This window comes from Rhipicephalus microplus, chromosome X, assembly GCF_043290135.1.
Source record: "Rhipicephalus microplus isolate Deutch F79 chromosome X, USDA_Rmic, whole genome shotgun sequence".
Taxonomy (NCBI): Eukaryota; Metazoa; Arthropoda; class Arachnida; order Ixodida; family Ixodidae; genus Rhipicephalus; species Rhipicephalus microplus.
Genome location: NC_134710.1, coordinates 481624961 through 481641719, shown reverse-complemented (window position 1 = coordinate 481641719; position 16759 = coordinate 481624961). Strand labels below are relative to the sequence as shown.

At 42.9% G+C, this 16759-nt stretch overlaps 1 protein-coding gene across 1 annotated transcript in view; it reads right to left on the bottom strand.

The window, feature by feature from the left end:
- Positions 1–16759, bottom strand: part of LOC119160792 (O-acyltransferase like protein) — a 435386-nt gene that overhangs the window by 269149 nt on the left and 149478 nt on the right. The window contains exon 7 of the mRNA XM_037413026.2: positions 8791–8884. Within this exon, the coding sequence (XP_037268923.1) occupies positions 8791–8884 (94 nt within the window). The remainder of the gene's footprint in view (positions 1–8790; positions 8885–16759) is intronic.

Here is a 16759-nt window from a genome sequence, read left to right as displayed (position 1 = left end):
GCCACGCGTCGGTATCTTTGTTAAGCACGCCATCGGATTGCTCGAAGTCGTTTTAACTCGACGTCAAATTTCGTTACTTTGGGAGAGCATGTGAGAGTACACGTAGTGTCGTGTATTTTCTTTTTGATTATCTCCTCTATGTCACGAGATCTGTTTGCTTCACAATGCTCTTCCATTCGAAAGTGAAACTTCAACCAGTCCACTCTTTCAACTCTATCGCGAATCTTACCATGAGATAATCCTTCCATTTTCACGTAAGTGGTAATGTGGTCACTTCCATGCGTTTATATGTCTGGAAACCACTCAGCATGCCTCACGAGGCCTCGTGAGACAAAGGCCAAGTCAGGGCAGCTGCTACACTTTGAACCATGCAAAAACATTGGAGTACCGCCATTTAGCAACAAGAGTACGTTGTTGGAGGTGAAGGACACCAGATTTCTTCCTTTAGCATTGGTCTTCGAACTTCTCCAGATTGCATGATTAGCATTGAAGTCGCCGATTATACTGCAAGGGTGAAGAGCTGCTGGCAGAATACTTTCTATTCTTGTATGGTCGAAACGACTCGACGGAGAGAGGTAGGAACCCACAGCAATGGCGGTAATTCTCTTCTTCACTGTTATACATATATATTCATTGTCGTCATGAGGTGACTCTAGATGATGAATGTAGGTGAGGTCGCAGCGAATATACATCAGAACTTTGCTATTTACCACAGATGTAGCCGACATGAATGACTCATAACCAGAAAGTTTGATTTCGTTCGGCAAATTTAGCTCGCAGATAACATTGACCGGGAACTTATTGGTGTACACGAACCGACGGAAGTCAGCAATGCCTGATCTCAGTCCTCAGGCATCCCATTGAAGAATCGCTGCCTTTCGCACCTTTTCCCTGAAAGACACTGGCTGATGAGCCTTTATTTACTCAAGTGTTGCGAGTACTGAACTCAAAGCACCCAGTAATCACAATGCACTTGTAGCTGATGTTGTGTGTATGTTGCTTAACAACAAGTTAATGGCGTTAATTAAGGGTCACAGAATAGCTATTACTTGCTGATGTGTGTTCCACAGTTCCTCCATTGCAGCACCTTGCTCTGAAGAAGACGGCTTCTGCTGCGGTTCTTCTGCACGTTGCGTACGCGGAAGTGGTGGGCAGTCTTCTGTAGAGACTGATTTGCCCCTTTGCTCTTTTTGAACGTCTGCGTTTTCCATGTTAGAAACAGCAGCTGGCAATTTTTCCTGATGCTTCGACTTACTACCTGAATTTGTCGCTGTCCGACGTGAAGACCTTAGACGGCGACGTCATCTTCATCGTATTTTCTCAGCGGCTTCTTTGTGGGTTGAGCTGTCTCGTACCACTTGCTTCATAATAGAAAATTCTTTTTTATGTGTAGACATTCTTTGGAAGAAGCCTTGTGGGCACCCTGACAGTTAGAATACTTCAGTATGGCTGCGCTGCAGTTGCCTTCCGCATGTGCTTCGGCCCACCGGGGGCACGCTGTGGAGCTCCTGCAAACACTGTTTACATGGCCGATCTTCTGACTGCATAAGCATTGCACAGGTTCATGAATAAATGCTCGAACTTGTTGACGGAAGTCGCCAACCTTCACGCAGGCAGGAAGACAGTCACCTTTGAACGTTACCCTCACCCAACGTGTGCTACCAAGGTGTTTAACGCTGACAATGACGTTGTTTGTACTCGCTGGTTTTATAAGTATGGAAAGGTCTGCACTCGGAACTTCCGTGTTATTATCGTAAATGACTCCTGATGTGGTCACACCATCGGCTGGTATGATAGATCTAACTGGAATGTTTCCCAGTTGTGTTAATTGTTGCAGCGTTCTCAGTGCACTCGGGTGCAGCACATCGACCGCCAGTATGTATCTTTTATATTTAGTCGTGCGTCTTTGACCTCGTTCAACACAGTGTTCTCAAAACAGCGTTAGAACGCTTGCCTGTTAATCAGACTTTCGGTAGCATTCTTTGTCACGAACAGGATTAAATGGGGTCATCCCTGGGGCGCCATTTTCACGGTGGCCGTACTTGACACTGACGATGAATTGACGATCTGTCGCTCGGCTATGCGGTGCAGGACAGGTTCAAAGCCGTCATCTGATGACTCGTCCAAGATGCTTAGAACAGCTCAGTGTCATCGCTCTCGCTGGATGCGTTTCCTCGCTTCCTTGAGGTAGTGGCCGAGGTCGAACTGGAGCCGGACGTCACCTCGTGAGGTTGTACGTCCATAACCGCAACGTATGGGCCAACACACCCCACAAATGCAGCGAAAAGTCCAGATAAGCACTGAGACGAGCGAGATGTGTTCCACAAAGAACTGCTCTGTCTTTCTTTCTTAGTTGACTAATCACGAACGCCTGCCAGTTGATTAGACAGACAAATACAAACGTATCGTATCATCAGAACTAAAAAGACTGTTGGACGCAGGTAAGATAACCAACACTGAACACAAACAAATACGAGCAGCATACCCTCGCTCAGGTTGCTTCTACATCCTCTAAAAACTTCATAAACCCGGAACTCATGTGAAACAATCATATCAAGCATAGGTAAAATAACTGAACCCATATCAGGGTATGTAGACAAACTAATAGGCCACTTTCAATGCACCCTCGCATGGTACATAAAAGACACCACACATTTTCTGAGAGATATTGCAGGTCTGTGTGCGCCAAATAAATACGTACTTGGTTACTCTTGATGTGTCCTCATTGTATACAAATATTCCTCACGATGATGGCATAGCTGCATTACAAAACAGGTACACAGACCACAGACATGGTCAGGCGTAACGGTGATGCTTTTGTTTCCAGGAAAAGAAGTTGAAAAGTGCTCAAAAAAGTCGCGCCTTACACAGTAGATTGGCTGTGCGGGGATATCAATAGGCTGAAGATGCCCGGCTGGAAGCAGTATTAATCGTTTTTGGCGTTTTTATAGGTCACATCTGCTCAAGTACCTTTGCACAGTGTCATAGAGCCCTACCCAAAAAAATGGTGTCGGACGTGATCAAACGTGCGTGTGACCCCAAGATGACTGGTGTTGGGCTCGTTGAAAAGCTGGCGGACGACATCTACGCACAAATTGGAAGGCACGACGAGAAGGCGTCATGGCTTTGAGAACACATATTTTGGTGATATAGCACCCTGTCGTTGAGGCAGCAGAAGATGAAAGAAGGGCTTTGAGTTGACAAACTCAGACTGACGATTATGGAACGTAAAGCTGATTCACGTGGTTGTTCATGACCTACATCAATGTAGTTTGATATAGAGAAATCGGAAGTGTCAGTAGCTTTCTCTGAAGCATCGGGTGGATCCACTAGATATTGTAACATACAATCTGTGTCCTGGTGAAGGTGGCCGGTTTTGTAAACGACCAAGATGGTGTATTCTCAAAAGCGGCCCATGGAAAGTTTGAGCCAAGGAGCGAGCAAAGGGCATGATGGTATGTTAGAAGGTCCCAGAAGAGGTTTTTTCGGTGCTTTGTGAGCATTTGGGCTAAAGCATCATCAACCTATTCACATCACAAGTTTAGTGAAACGCCATGTAGTAAGGCCACGATTGGCAATTATATCATAGCATTTTTCTCACCTCTCATTGGCCTCCTGAATTCATGAGGCACGCTGGTTCGCTCGCGATCGCAGAGCTTTTGCGGGCGTGCTCGATGATTTGAGCTTTTGCAGTCTCGACCATCACACAGTGCCCTCGGCAGCACGCGTACCATCTGGCAACATAGATGAAGATCTCAGAGAGGTTCATATCTGCTACGACAGGTGTCACCCCTCATCAGCCGATCTCTCTTCCGTGCATTTTACAACTAATGACAACCAATGTGATCAGCAGCCACAACGACGTCATTTGGCCAGAGGGTGTCGCTCAGTAATGATAGGCTGAAAACGCGTTTGGCTGAGTCGCAGTGATCAGCACCAATCTGCAGGAATTTGCAGCTTTAAAGTGTTGCAATAAACTACACACAGAGTTGGTGCAGAGAGCTCAAATCGGTCTCTAAATCACACTTAGTATTTGGTGTAGAGGCTCCTTGTGTTTGTACAAAATCACGAAAATCATTTCAGGATCCCTTTAATATGGCGGCCTAACAAATATGAGCGTGCTGGAGTCACGGCTGAAACAGGATCGGCAGAACTGGTTTCTGTTGACTTGGTTGGGCAGCAAAGAACACGTCTGCTGTGAAGTTCCTTTATAGGTCGTACCGGGCACCACCACCAAAGTGTTGCGAATGTATGTACTACTTTAGAGTAGAAAAATAGACCAGCAGTCAAATGGCAGCCGTTGTGTACTTTTCGTTTTTTCGAAAACCAAACACGTCGTCGTCCTCTTCTTCGCACCATCCCGCATAAAAATGGCAAAAGGTAAAAATGACCCGGTCGTTTTTACCTTTTGCTTAAAATACATAAAATAAACAACCCCGACCGTCTCATTAGTGCCAGGATAAGTACTGACACAGAACAATTGTCCAGCTATGTCGATTCTCTGATTAGTAGTATCCCAGCATTACTTCCGTCTTACGCAAGGGACACTACAAACTTTGTCTCTGATATAATTTATTTCAATATTCCTCAAGGCTTTTTTGTCACACTAGACGTAGCGTCTTTACACACTAACATTCCGCATGTAGACGTAATATTGGCAGTCGCCAGGTCCCATGAAGCAGCATCGCCGGATAAACATATCAACAGCAACACATTTGCAGTATTACTCAGGTTTATTTTAAAGCTAAATAACTTTCAATTTGAAGGGCAACAGTACGTCCAAGTTAGTAGCACGTCAATGGGTACGCGTATTGAACCCAATTACGCCATTATATTTATGTGCCTGCTTGAAAGTGAATTTTTGCAAACCCGCGCGCTGAAACCTTTTTATTATGAACATTACATCGATGACATTTTTTTCTTATTTGGCCACATTGTCTACAGGCGTTGCTTTCCTTCATATGTGACTTTAAGGATGCCCATCCATAATTATCATTTTCTCACACATATTCCACATCTACGCTTAGTTTTAATGATGTCAGCATTTCGGTTGTAAATGATAAACTATCGACTGCTCTCTACAGGAAGCCTACAGACCAGCAACAGTATTTGCACTTTAACAGTAGCCAGGTGAAACATTGTGAAACTAGCATCCCTTACAGTCAGGTCTTAAGCTTTGAAAGAACCTGTTCAGAGCAATCAGAGTTAAAAAAATTGCAGAACACTAAAGGATGCTTCATTCAAACAAAGATATCCACCGCATTTATTGATGACGCAATCAAGTGTGCCGGCACGAATAATCGTAGAACGCTGTTGTGCACTGCTAAAAACTCGACTCCCTCAGAGCAGACAAACTTATTCCTTACCCATTCTGCGTCAGTTCCGCGGCTTTCCAATGTGCTAAGAAAGCATCACAATATTTTAGTGCAAACTGAACGCCTAAGAACCATTTTTGCCGAACCACTTACATCCAGTGCATCGCAAAGCTTAATATCTTTGAGATACACTCTCATCATCATCATCGAAAACAGACAGTTCTGACACAATCGGGTGCCATCCTTGCTGAAAACTACGGTGCAAGGTAGGCCCGTACATGCGCCACGCCAACAAGTCACTAGTACTGGTTCCAACTTTTCCTTAAAAATCAAAGGCAATCATGACTGTGAATCTAACAACGTTATATACATGAATGAATGTGCGCTATGCGAAGTACATTGGTCAAACAGAAAGGCCTTTTAGACGGCGTTTTAACAACCATGAATATCACGCTAACACCTTGCTCCACTTGCCCATTTCATGACACGTGCTCCTCCCTAACCACTCTTTTGAAAATCTACAGGTCACTTTACTCAATACTGGTTTCCGCAAGAATTATGATAGAGAACCCCGTGAATAACTCCCCACCTATAATTTCGACGCCATCGCATCTGGCCTGAACCAAAGCGTAGGAAAACTCAGTTGCCTATCTGTATAACCTGTATCACCCTGTCCATCTGTTTTCTACCTTGCTCAGCAAGTCGCGCTACACTGTCTGTATCTGTTGATTACGTAGCAGCTTTGTAACGTCTTTTATATAGCTCTTTGTTTTTTCTTTGTTATTAGTTTATTTTTTTCTTCTTTTTTTCACCTTCCCTTTACCGGTCGGTCTACTCTTCATGTTTTGCGTTTTATTTCTTATATGTCTTATCTTTTATTTGTAAATAACGTGTTCGCCACCTAGTCGGGCTGTGAAACGATATTTTTTTACTCCTGTATCAGGTTCCCTTCAAATCGTGTGACTTGCATTTATATATGTCCATATGTCGCCTTTCATGTCAGCGTAAGTAAACGGCACTCATGCCATACACTGTATACGAACGAAGGCCGGACACGCGGCCGAAACGTCAATAAAATCGATTAAAATCACTTCGTGCGGGCGTCTTCTTCACTGCGGTTAGAGTCTTACCTGAACAATATATATATATATACATATATATGAGATCTAACAGACAGTAATGCCAAGGAATGCAAGAAATGTACAGGAGAAGTTATTAGAACCACTGAAATGTAAATAAGAAGAAAGAAAAGTGGGTGAAAAAATAACCAGCCTTGAGCAGTAATCGAACCAACCACCTTACAATGACACGCTCGACGCTCTAACCACTGAGCTATCACAGCGGCCTTCCCTCCATCCACTTTTTTGGGTTTATATGTGAATTTAGAAGTAGGAGTATCAGTCAGCGCCATCTATACTCCTACTTCTAAATTCACAAATAAACCCAAAAAAAGTGGATGGAGGGAAGGCCGCTGTGATGGGTCAGTGGTTAGAGCATCGAACGCGTTATTCGAAGGTCATCGGTTTGATTCCTGCTCACGGCTGGTTATTGTTTTACCCACTTGTTTTATTATTTACATTCCATTGGTTTTAATAGCTTCCCCTGTACGTTCCTTGGCATTACTGTCTGTTAGATCTCATTATTATTGTGCCAAAACGCGGAAAAACGAGCCCTTAAATATACACTTCTTTGACTTATATATATATATATATATATATATATATATATATATATATATATATATATATATATATATATATATATCAAGTAGAGAAGTAGATCGTCCGTGAGTGGTCACAACGTGGTTTATTTCAACGTTTCGGCCTAGAGTCTGGCCTCCATCAGGATTGAAGGTACAGTTTGTTGGCGCTCAGCTTTATACATACTTAAATCAGAGGGAGAGAGAAAGAGGAAAACCTTAAGAAAAAAGAAGGAAAGAAAAAAAAGAAAGAAAAAAAAGGAGAATCTAAGCTGGACTCCCCCAGGCGCCCCCTTTCACTCTTCCTTCCCCTTACCTTCCAACTCTCTCACTTTTCTCCTTTCCACTTTTAGGATGTCTGTAGTCTGTGTATCCTTCCTTTCACTAACGCATTGTTCCCGACCAGACAGCGCCTCCTGGCTCTGGCGGTTCGGTGTGGGGGAAAAAGAGCTTTTTGAAGAAGTTTAAGCCTTGAACTACTTAGGGCCCCGTCGACATCTCGTCGTAGAAAGAGGGGCGCCGCGTATTCCCGCAGAGGCTTGGAAGCGGGTGCAATGGCAATTCTGGCCCGATTCAGGATTACGCGTGCAGTAGGGGCCTCTCGACTGTGCACAGGGTTGCTGTTGGGCATGTCATGTTTGGCACAATTGATTGGACGATGAGGTAAAAGCAGAAACATGCGACAGCTGTACTTAGGAAGAAAAGTTACACTTGGAAATATTTTCAGTTGTTCAGTGTCCTACGCAGCGGCAGTGCTGTGCACTCAGTTATTTTTTCATTATTGCCGTTATTGTTTTCTAAAGCTTTAATTGCTTCAAGTGTAAGGGGATTCTCAGTATTCCTCTATCAAGGTATATATTGTGCATTTATTCCTCTCTCCCCCTCTGTTTTAAAATTGTATAAAGCTGAGCACCAAGAAAGTGTGCCCTTAATCCTGATAAAGGCCAGACTCTAGGCCGAAACGTATATATATATATATATATATATATATATATATATATATATATATATATATATATATATATATATATATATATATTGCCCTGCCAAACAATGGGCCACTTTATATATGTCGAGAATGATGCTTGTGAAAAGAAGAATGGCACGCTCAGTTCTATTGGCGCATATCATTACTTTGCAATTTGTACCCAAATATGGCGATCAAATACTATAATCACATGAACTACATCCCTATGTGTAACGTCTTCAAAGTGACCTTGTATTCATTTATTGAGGCACTCACAATCGCGAGTTATTGATCTCAGTGGCAAGATATAAAGCATAAAAGCTTAAAAGAAGATGACACGTATGAACAATGAACGTATCTTTTGTCACAAATTCACCGAAAAATTTTGCCAAACACATCTAAAGTAATGATTGAGGTGAAATAGCCATTCATCGAACTGCTTTTGTTCATCATATGAGCATCTATATTTGTCGTTGCCTCATAAATATTTAATTCCCATTTCAGAGCTCTTGGATATTGATATTATATGGAAGAACTATATTCAGTTTTAGCTTTGACGAAGTTGCGCTGTTTTTCACCCGCTGCGTTACAAGATAAAAACTTCAGTTTTCATGCATAATATCCGTTATTTCTAGATACGAAGTGCATCACTAACATGCCACTTGGGAATGCTGAAGAATGATGCACTATGCCACAGGAATAAGCCTAATCTGGAAAATAAATATAGGAACGGAGAAAAAACATACAGGCAAAAGCGAAAGCAAAAACTTTGTTAATAATATCAATAACCACTCGTAAAGGTGACTTGCCTCATGAAGAAGAAAGTGTCCACTGAGATGAAACCAGCAGCCGTCAACGGCGAATCATATCGATCAAGATAGCTCAACATGTACGCCATGCCACCTAGCAAGCAGAAAAAAAAAACATATTGTTCGCAAAATTTCAACAAGTGATTGTTATGTATTAGGCATGAGTGTAGGTTTTATATGGGTAGTTTAAATATGTGCACACTGCTTCGTGTTGGTATATCTCAGTGACCGTAGCCTTGCGATATATGGGAGTGAAGTTACCACTTCAAATTCTAGCCCAATTACAGCAATCAATGCAAGCAAGGACGTTTTTAGATCATCGATTGGCAACGCTATAAGGCTCGAAGTTAAAACTAGGATGATAAAATAAAAGCAATACTACGGCGAGTGAATGAACACTGATTCCACTCATCTTTCGGTAGTCCAGGGATCAGCGCCGCCATCTGCGGCACACGAGAGCTAGTTCTAAATATTTATGTGGATACAAACCAAAGGCATTACATATGACTTATAAAAAACAAAAATGCGTGGTCCATCACCACCAGGCTTCCCATTGGCAGCTAGTTTGCGCCAAACTGGCTTAATCACGACCCTCTCTGACGACAGAATTCTGAAATTGGCTCCATTGCATTCACTAGTCGTCTGGAGCATTTATATTATAGTTTTATTATTTGTGGATAAGATAACGAGCGATTATATTGACCGCCATTTGCTTCCAAATTTATCTTGCTTGCCAGCCGATGCACGCCCAAGTCCTTCCCCATCCAGCAATGTGGTGCTCATTGGGGCTTGAGAGGCAACTTGCAACGTGCCTGCCAACAAGGAGTGACGAAGTTTTTCTTCACCTAGAGAATGTGACTCACACCCACCGTGGAGGATTGGCCTCAAACTAGTTTGTCTTATTGCATTAAATGAGAGTTGAAGCTGAAAAACTAGAAACCTATACAATGTGGCCTCAAAATTAAGGTCTGAAATTTTAAACCTGTTGTAGGGCTAAGAACGAATTCACAAATTACGTGTTTATTGGCCTATCCGAGGCTGTAGCACCCTGCCGGCTATCTATGTTTAGTTTGTTACGCTGATGCGCAGGGCGTGATTTGTGAAGTTGACAAGAGCACGGCGCAACAAAGCAAGGCGGACGTGGTCACGAATAATGAAATACCATAGTTTCAAGCTTCACTGCAGAATGATAGCTATATACTGAACATTTCGACTTGGCCACTTCAATTATTGTTTATGATAGCTGGTTAGCTGGGGTGTTTTATTCTTGCTGTGTCTATGGTCATTGCTCTGTACATTCTTCGTAGACAATACTATGTACGTGAAAAAAACTCCATGTTTGTTATTTTTTGTAATAAGCCAGTGAATTGAAGATGCAGAAGGAGAAGAAAATTGCTCTGCTATTTCGGTTGCAATATTGTTTCAAAATGGTATTCTGTTCTGGGGTGTTGAACAATAAAAATAAAAACTTTTTTCATAACACCGCTTTTCTACCAACTAACCACCACCTCCAGTGTCCGTAACGCTATCATGCTCAAAAAGAAAAAAAAATATTCAGGTTCAAGCTCAATTTGATTCCCAGATCTTATGCACGACAATGTGGAGCAACATATATGCCAAAGCAGCGTCGGTGCTTGAAATGCCTCCTCCAAATTACCCTATGCACGTTTCATTTTGAAAAAGCAATGATGTTAATAAATTAAATCTAATGTTTGAAGAACTTGCTTTTGGGTGAGCTGGGTTTATGGTTTACTGAATATTTTGTAATTGGCCCTATATTAGGAACATGAAACAGGGGGCAGGAAAAAAACAGACGGGCGCCGAACTAAAATCTGTTTCTTGCTGGTGCGGCTGAAAAAAAAAACAGAGAAATTTCCGTCCATCCACAGTGGCGTCAAAAATATTACCACAGACATGTCAACACGTGAGCATTTGAGTAAACAAGGATAACTCAGGTTGATAGACTATACCAGACGTGCCACTAACAAAAGCCGATGCATTACTTCTATTATATTACGCCTCTAGCAGTTCTCTTGCTCTTTGGTCTCGACTTTTGCTGATAATCCGACAGCTTGCTTAAAACGTGGCACACACTTGCATGATCTTACATGTGCAGAAAGATAAGCACCATCGCTGTCACCAGTACTATTCGCATGCTCCCTGAGGCAGTCGTTATTACAGCATCCAGTTTGTGCAGTGTAGGACTTACCACTGCTCAGAGAAATACTAGTAACAACAGCGTTGGCACATCACCTGAAAAATTTCACGTCCCTCTTTTGGCCTCCTTGCGGCCTGGCACGAGAGATTTGTGGGCGCAAGTGTGCCAGATTATTCGAAGTAGAAAACAGAAACCTTGTAGGCACCGTCTTGATGTGATATCTCAGCTTGTGCAAACCACAACTTGTGGTTTAGAGTGCTCCTTTTCTTTCTAATATCTTGAATGCTCTTCCGGAGTGCTGGTATTCAGCTTCCGTAGCAAAAATACGGCAATGGCGTGCAAGACCACCCGAGTATTGATGATTGATATGTGGGGTCTAACGTCCCAAAACCACCATATGAATATGAGAGACGCCGTAGCGGAGGGCTCCGGAAATTTCGACCACCTGGGGTTTTTTAACATGCACTTGAATCTGAGCACAGGGCCTACAACGTTTCCGCCTCCATAGGAAATTGAGCCACCCGAGGAAAGCTAGCCTTTTTCAGTCTGGAAATTTGATTGCCTAGGCTGGTCTGCATCATGTACGTGCGGACACAATCTGCGCAGCGCGGATTGAAGGCAATGCAGGGAAATACTATGTTTAACACTCGTATATTTCACGGAGTCATATGGCAAAAGCTCTTTTTCCTACGAGGCATGTAAGCCCAACAAATACGATCACTTTTCGTTGCAAGGTTAATTAATGTCTCAAAGGTGCAAAACATTGTCGCTTAGAAACTAATGAATGAAAGCTAGTCCTTTGGAATTTGTCTTAAAAAAAGAAGTCTACGATTTCATGGTAGGCCAAAAGGCACGTCTTGTCTAAAACAATAAAAGTCATCAACATACTTCAAAACATTAGAAGAATGTTATGAGTTAGAAATACGTTGTATTACCTGGTCACTAAGTGATGAAAAATTGTCACACAGAAGTGGTGCTACACTGGTCCCGATGCAAATGTCTTTATTTCGCGTATATATGCCACCTTCAAAAGGAACGAGAGTACTTCTGAGGGACGCTTTTAGAACAGTAAGGACATTAAGTACCGACTTGTCAATATGGTTGATTGAGCGAGTGGGTGATACATGATTGTATGAAATAAGAGCGTACAACGTATATGTCGACAGGATAGACAGAGACAAGCACTTGTCCCTGTCTCTTCTGTTCGCGTCTTTGTAGTGCGCTCTTATTTCAAACAATTTGGTACCAAAATTTCAGCACGAGCAACAAAATGAGCCTCACCGTCTTCTTCGTAGCATAAGTTACCAGCAGCAATGGGCTTAGGATGTGAAACGGAATGAAAAAGATCACTCACATCTACAGAAAAAAAAAGAGAACTCGTTTTATTTTTACGGTGAAAGAACTCGACAACTCGATAACTGAAGCATGCTCTACACAATGCCCCACCGCTGTGGTCTTGTAGCTGAGGTTCTCGGCTGCTGACCGGGATGGTCACGGGATGAAATTCCGGCTGCAGCGGCTGCATTTTTATTGGAGGCGGAAATGTTGTAGGCCCATGTGCTCAAATTCGGGTGCATGTTAAAGAACCCTAGGTGCTCGAAATTTTCAGAGCCCTCCACTACGGCATCTCTCATAATCATATGGTGGTTTTGGGACGTTAAACCTCACATATCTATTAATCAACTTCGTCAGAAATTAGTTTCAGAAAAGGGCTGTTGACAGCAGCACACTGAAGTGACTTTAATGAAAAACTACTGACATACTGTTGCCACCCATCCCGCTCAATATATGTAGTCCTGAAAGGGACATTCACCTGGTGAGTCTTAGAACTGGAAAGGCTAAAAAGCTATCCCCTTTGGTCTTTGCAATCTGCTTCGACATACGCTAAGTGCCAACTTCTTCACAATGTTTGCTCGCAGTCTTCTTATGTTTTGCCAGGCTCAATTCACACTCTTGAAGTTCTTAATAGCAACCCGCAAGGCTTTTTCATTAAATGCAGATGTAGGCAAAGTCACAAAACCACCCTACTTATTCGATTGCATTAAGCGTACGTCATTATCTCTGAAGAAAAATAAATGACGACATAGAATTCGCGCACGTGATATCCAGTTCCTGGCCTTGAAGCACATCTTTGAAGAGAGTCAACACCATCCATTAAGGCACGCTTACGCTGCTCCAATAAAACTTTTCCTGTTACTCTATAGTTTAGCGCTGGTAACTCATGTGCGCAGGCAGTCGGCTCAATTCTATACTTCGGGTGTTTGTTGAGAAGACGGCTAACATCTTCAGGTAGGGGTGTGTCACACATGAACATCACGGCTCCAGTCTGCATGACTTTTTTGCCGTTTAAATAGGTATATCTAAGAAGGCTCCTAAACATACACCTATTTGTAGCCTCAATTGCAGCACTGATGAGCTTACGGTGTCCCTTCAGTTTACAAGTTAAGGCGTCAAGTTAGACTTTGTAATGAGACCAAAGACTTCTTGATAAGCATTTGTTACGCCAACTTACCTGATTGGGTTGCCAGGAAGAAGTTATTCACTTCATGTTCCAAAGTAAAGCGACGTGTCGCCAATCAGCAAAATGTTCAGTTAGATCATGCAATGTTAGTCATTATCATAGTTATGTATCCTGTATCACTGGTGCTGCGCACTTCATACCATAGACTTGCAATTGCGTATACGTGGACCAAACAGGTCGCTGTCTAAATGTTACACATTGAAAACATTTTAATTCTCTGAAATGCCACTATAGCTTCCATCTAGGAGCCCAATGAAAACGTCACTGTGCTCCTTTCTCTAGTGATACCTCTGTGCTCTTCTGACATAGAACCAAAGAGCCCACGAACGTATTGGGGTTGCGCATATTCACAAACAATCTGAGTGTAGCGTCGGTGCCCTCTTTGTCCCCTTACATGTAAAGTGTTATCTTGGTTTTGTATAACGAGCCTGCTATGCTTGCTGTGGCAAAGGCTTTTGTTGACTTGGTGCTTCGTGCCTTTTTTTTCCTCCCCCTTTTTTATCTCTTGCTTTTTATGGTATCCTTCATATAGGCCTCCCAACTTCGGCCAGGAGGCGTTGCGTTACACGCGTTTCGCCGCTTTACTAGCGAAAGCCAGTCGCTTGGTGCCCAGCTCCCGCCTTCTGCCTGCACACTCTCAGCACATTCACGCACTCTTCATGCGCTTTTATCTGGTCACCCTGCACAAGCAGCGTCATCTCAGCCTGTGACTTGCTCTGAAAGAGATTTTAAAAACGTTTTTTATCGTGTGAATCTCACCAGAATCGAGAGCGATTCATTGATGACCTTTGCGGGACCAAGCAAGTATAACACGATGTCTTTGTGCGAGTGCTATGTACATGTCGATTGGGAATAGCCGCCTTTCTATGACACTAAATGTGAGTGACGGCACGAATTTATTTGTATGTTACAGGTAAAACGTGCATTTCCCTTGCCAACTAGCCGTGTCTTCTTGGAGCTGTAGGGAACTACTACCACGCTTTCGCGTGCGTTTGTATATAGCGTTTGGATTTTGAATGTTCGGATGCTTAGTTTGTCGCGCGGTTAAATTACGTCTAAACTTACGTCTGCTTTGTGAGTCCCTGGCACCATTGGAACACTCCGTGTTCAGTTTCATAAAAGTTTTACTTTTGCCGAGGTATTCATCGGATGTTAACATGTCATATCTTGAGTTCAATGACACAATGGAATTTTTACAGCTCCTTTGAAAGCATAATGATGCACACAAGGAAGTATTTTATGTACACTTCGACCATGCATGTTTCCTGCTGCGCATGTTTCAATTCGCAATAATATCCACGCCTCACCATGCAGTGTGTTGTCTGATTTGAATGTTGATTTGGTTGTTTTCGCAGCTCGCTTGGTCTTCGTAATATTATGCAATACCCACTAGGGCGCAGCTTGCTTGTAGGTATGCCGAGATTTGCCCCTGATAACCGTGTCTAATTTCGCGAGACCATCATAAATTTCCCTTTGGGCTTGGTTTTTTCAACTCATTTTCATTGTGGCAGCTTTATATCGCCAGCAGCTTGGGTGCATGCAAGCATATAATATTTTACGTGCAAAAGCCATGATATGATTGGCAGGCACCCCATAGTGTCAGATTCAAGGTTAATTGCGGCCAACAGACTTTTTTTATACATGCACCTAAATGTATTGGAAGCGTTAGGCACGACGACGACAACGAACAGAGGATGCACACACACCGAACGCCACTTCTGATCACATTGAGCGTAACCCCCCGTTCCTTCAAATATACAAAACAACACCCTCTGTCTTCTATTCTTGCACCTAAATCTAACTACAATGTTACTACGATGCACTTTCATGCAAATGCAGCTGGTGTATGCGGGAATCGAACTCACAACTTTGATCGTAGCATCAAAACACCTCAGCCAGCTGCCTTATCGGTAAGTGTTGCTTGAAATACCAGTACATATAAACGCTCAGCGCTAACACGCATCATAAATCTGTTGACATTGAGCAGCGAAGAGTAGTCTACAGCCATCAGCTGAATAAAAGAGTTGCAGGGCTCATGGTACGGTATTTCAACAGTGGTGTATTAAGCTTGCAAGCTCAGTCACTTTCGCATTACAAATGGTTGTCTTGGAAAGCCGGTGCGCGATCTAGAAATGTACAGCATTTTTTCATTTGCTGTAGCTTGAGTTTACAAACGCACTTCCTTTTTTATATAAGTGTGGCCATAACGGTTTTCTTTGTTAATTGTTGGTAATACTGTGCACGACGAAAAATTTTCAATGTGAGAAGACCTCGGAAGTGTCGACGAACAGCCATAATCTGCTCTCGGCGCCTTCGCTCCTCGCACTGCTTGCATTGGAAACGGTTGAAGTTCACAGACAGCTTTCAGCTTGTCTTCACTTTTAAACTTTTGTAGCAGCTCACGATGCAGTAGAAGCGCCGCGTGCCTGTTTTTCAGGAGGACGAAGAGCGGCGCCCAAAGCACGCGAAATGTGAGAAAAAAGCCCCAAGTAACACGTTTTCCGTGCGTGCTATGGGAAAACCAAGCAAGCGCGGCCCGTCCGAGCGACCGGAGCTTTGCCCCCTCTCCGCTATGGAGGCAAAAAACGGCGCTGCAAAAACGTCAGCCTATCTTCCCTATTGCCTCGTTCTTGCAATATCACTTCAGTTGATAGTCTGAGTTTGTCTGTGCTTTTCTCTACTTTTGTGTTTTCTGCTTTTTTTTTTGCACAGTTACAAAATGGGTAATAATGGCCAAATGGGCGCTTCCCTATTTTCTGAAATTCGTCAGGATCGATGTCCTGGTACCATGCAACTCTGTTTGTAGTCGCCCTAGAAGAATCTTCAGTGGTCGCTGGAATTTCACCTCTCTATCTCCCGCTGACTGTGCTGCGTCTTCCACGCGGGTCTGGCATTTTATTCCAAAGCCATTGATTCAGAAAGCATAAAAAAACTCATCTGAGTAAATGTAAATACTACTCATTTAACTTTTGCGGTTCAATTAAAGCAATACAGAAACGAAGCCTGACAGGCAACGAAGGTCGTTTCTCTATTGCCTAAGATGGAAATGCATGTACATGATTTATGGTTTGCTTGTGGTATTTGGTGCCGTGATTGTATAATTTTAGAGCTATAAGTTTCACCACTGAGACAAAGCAATGTATGCAATACCAAACAAATAGGTGGTATACGAAGTAAAGCTAGCCGCTAAGATTTTTTATGCGACTTCGCGTAGCTTCAATTAACAATCGTGCAAGAAAATAAGGCCGCTTCAAGGAGAGCTCTCGTCGCGTTGACAACACCGCACGTTT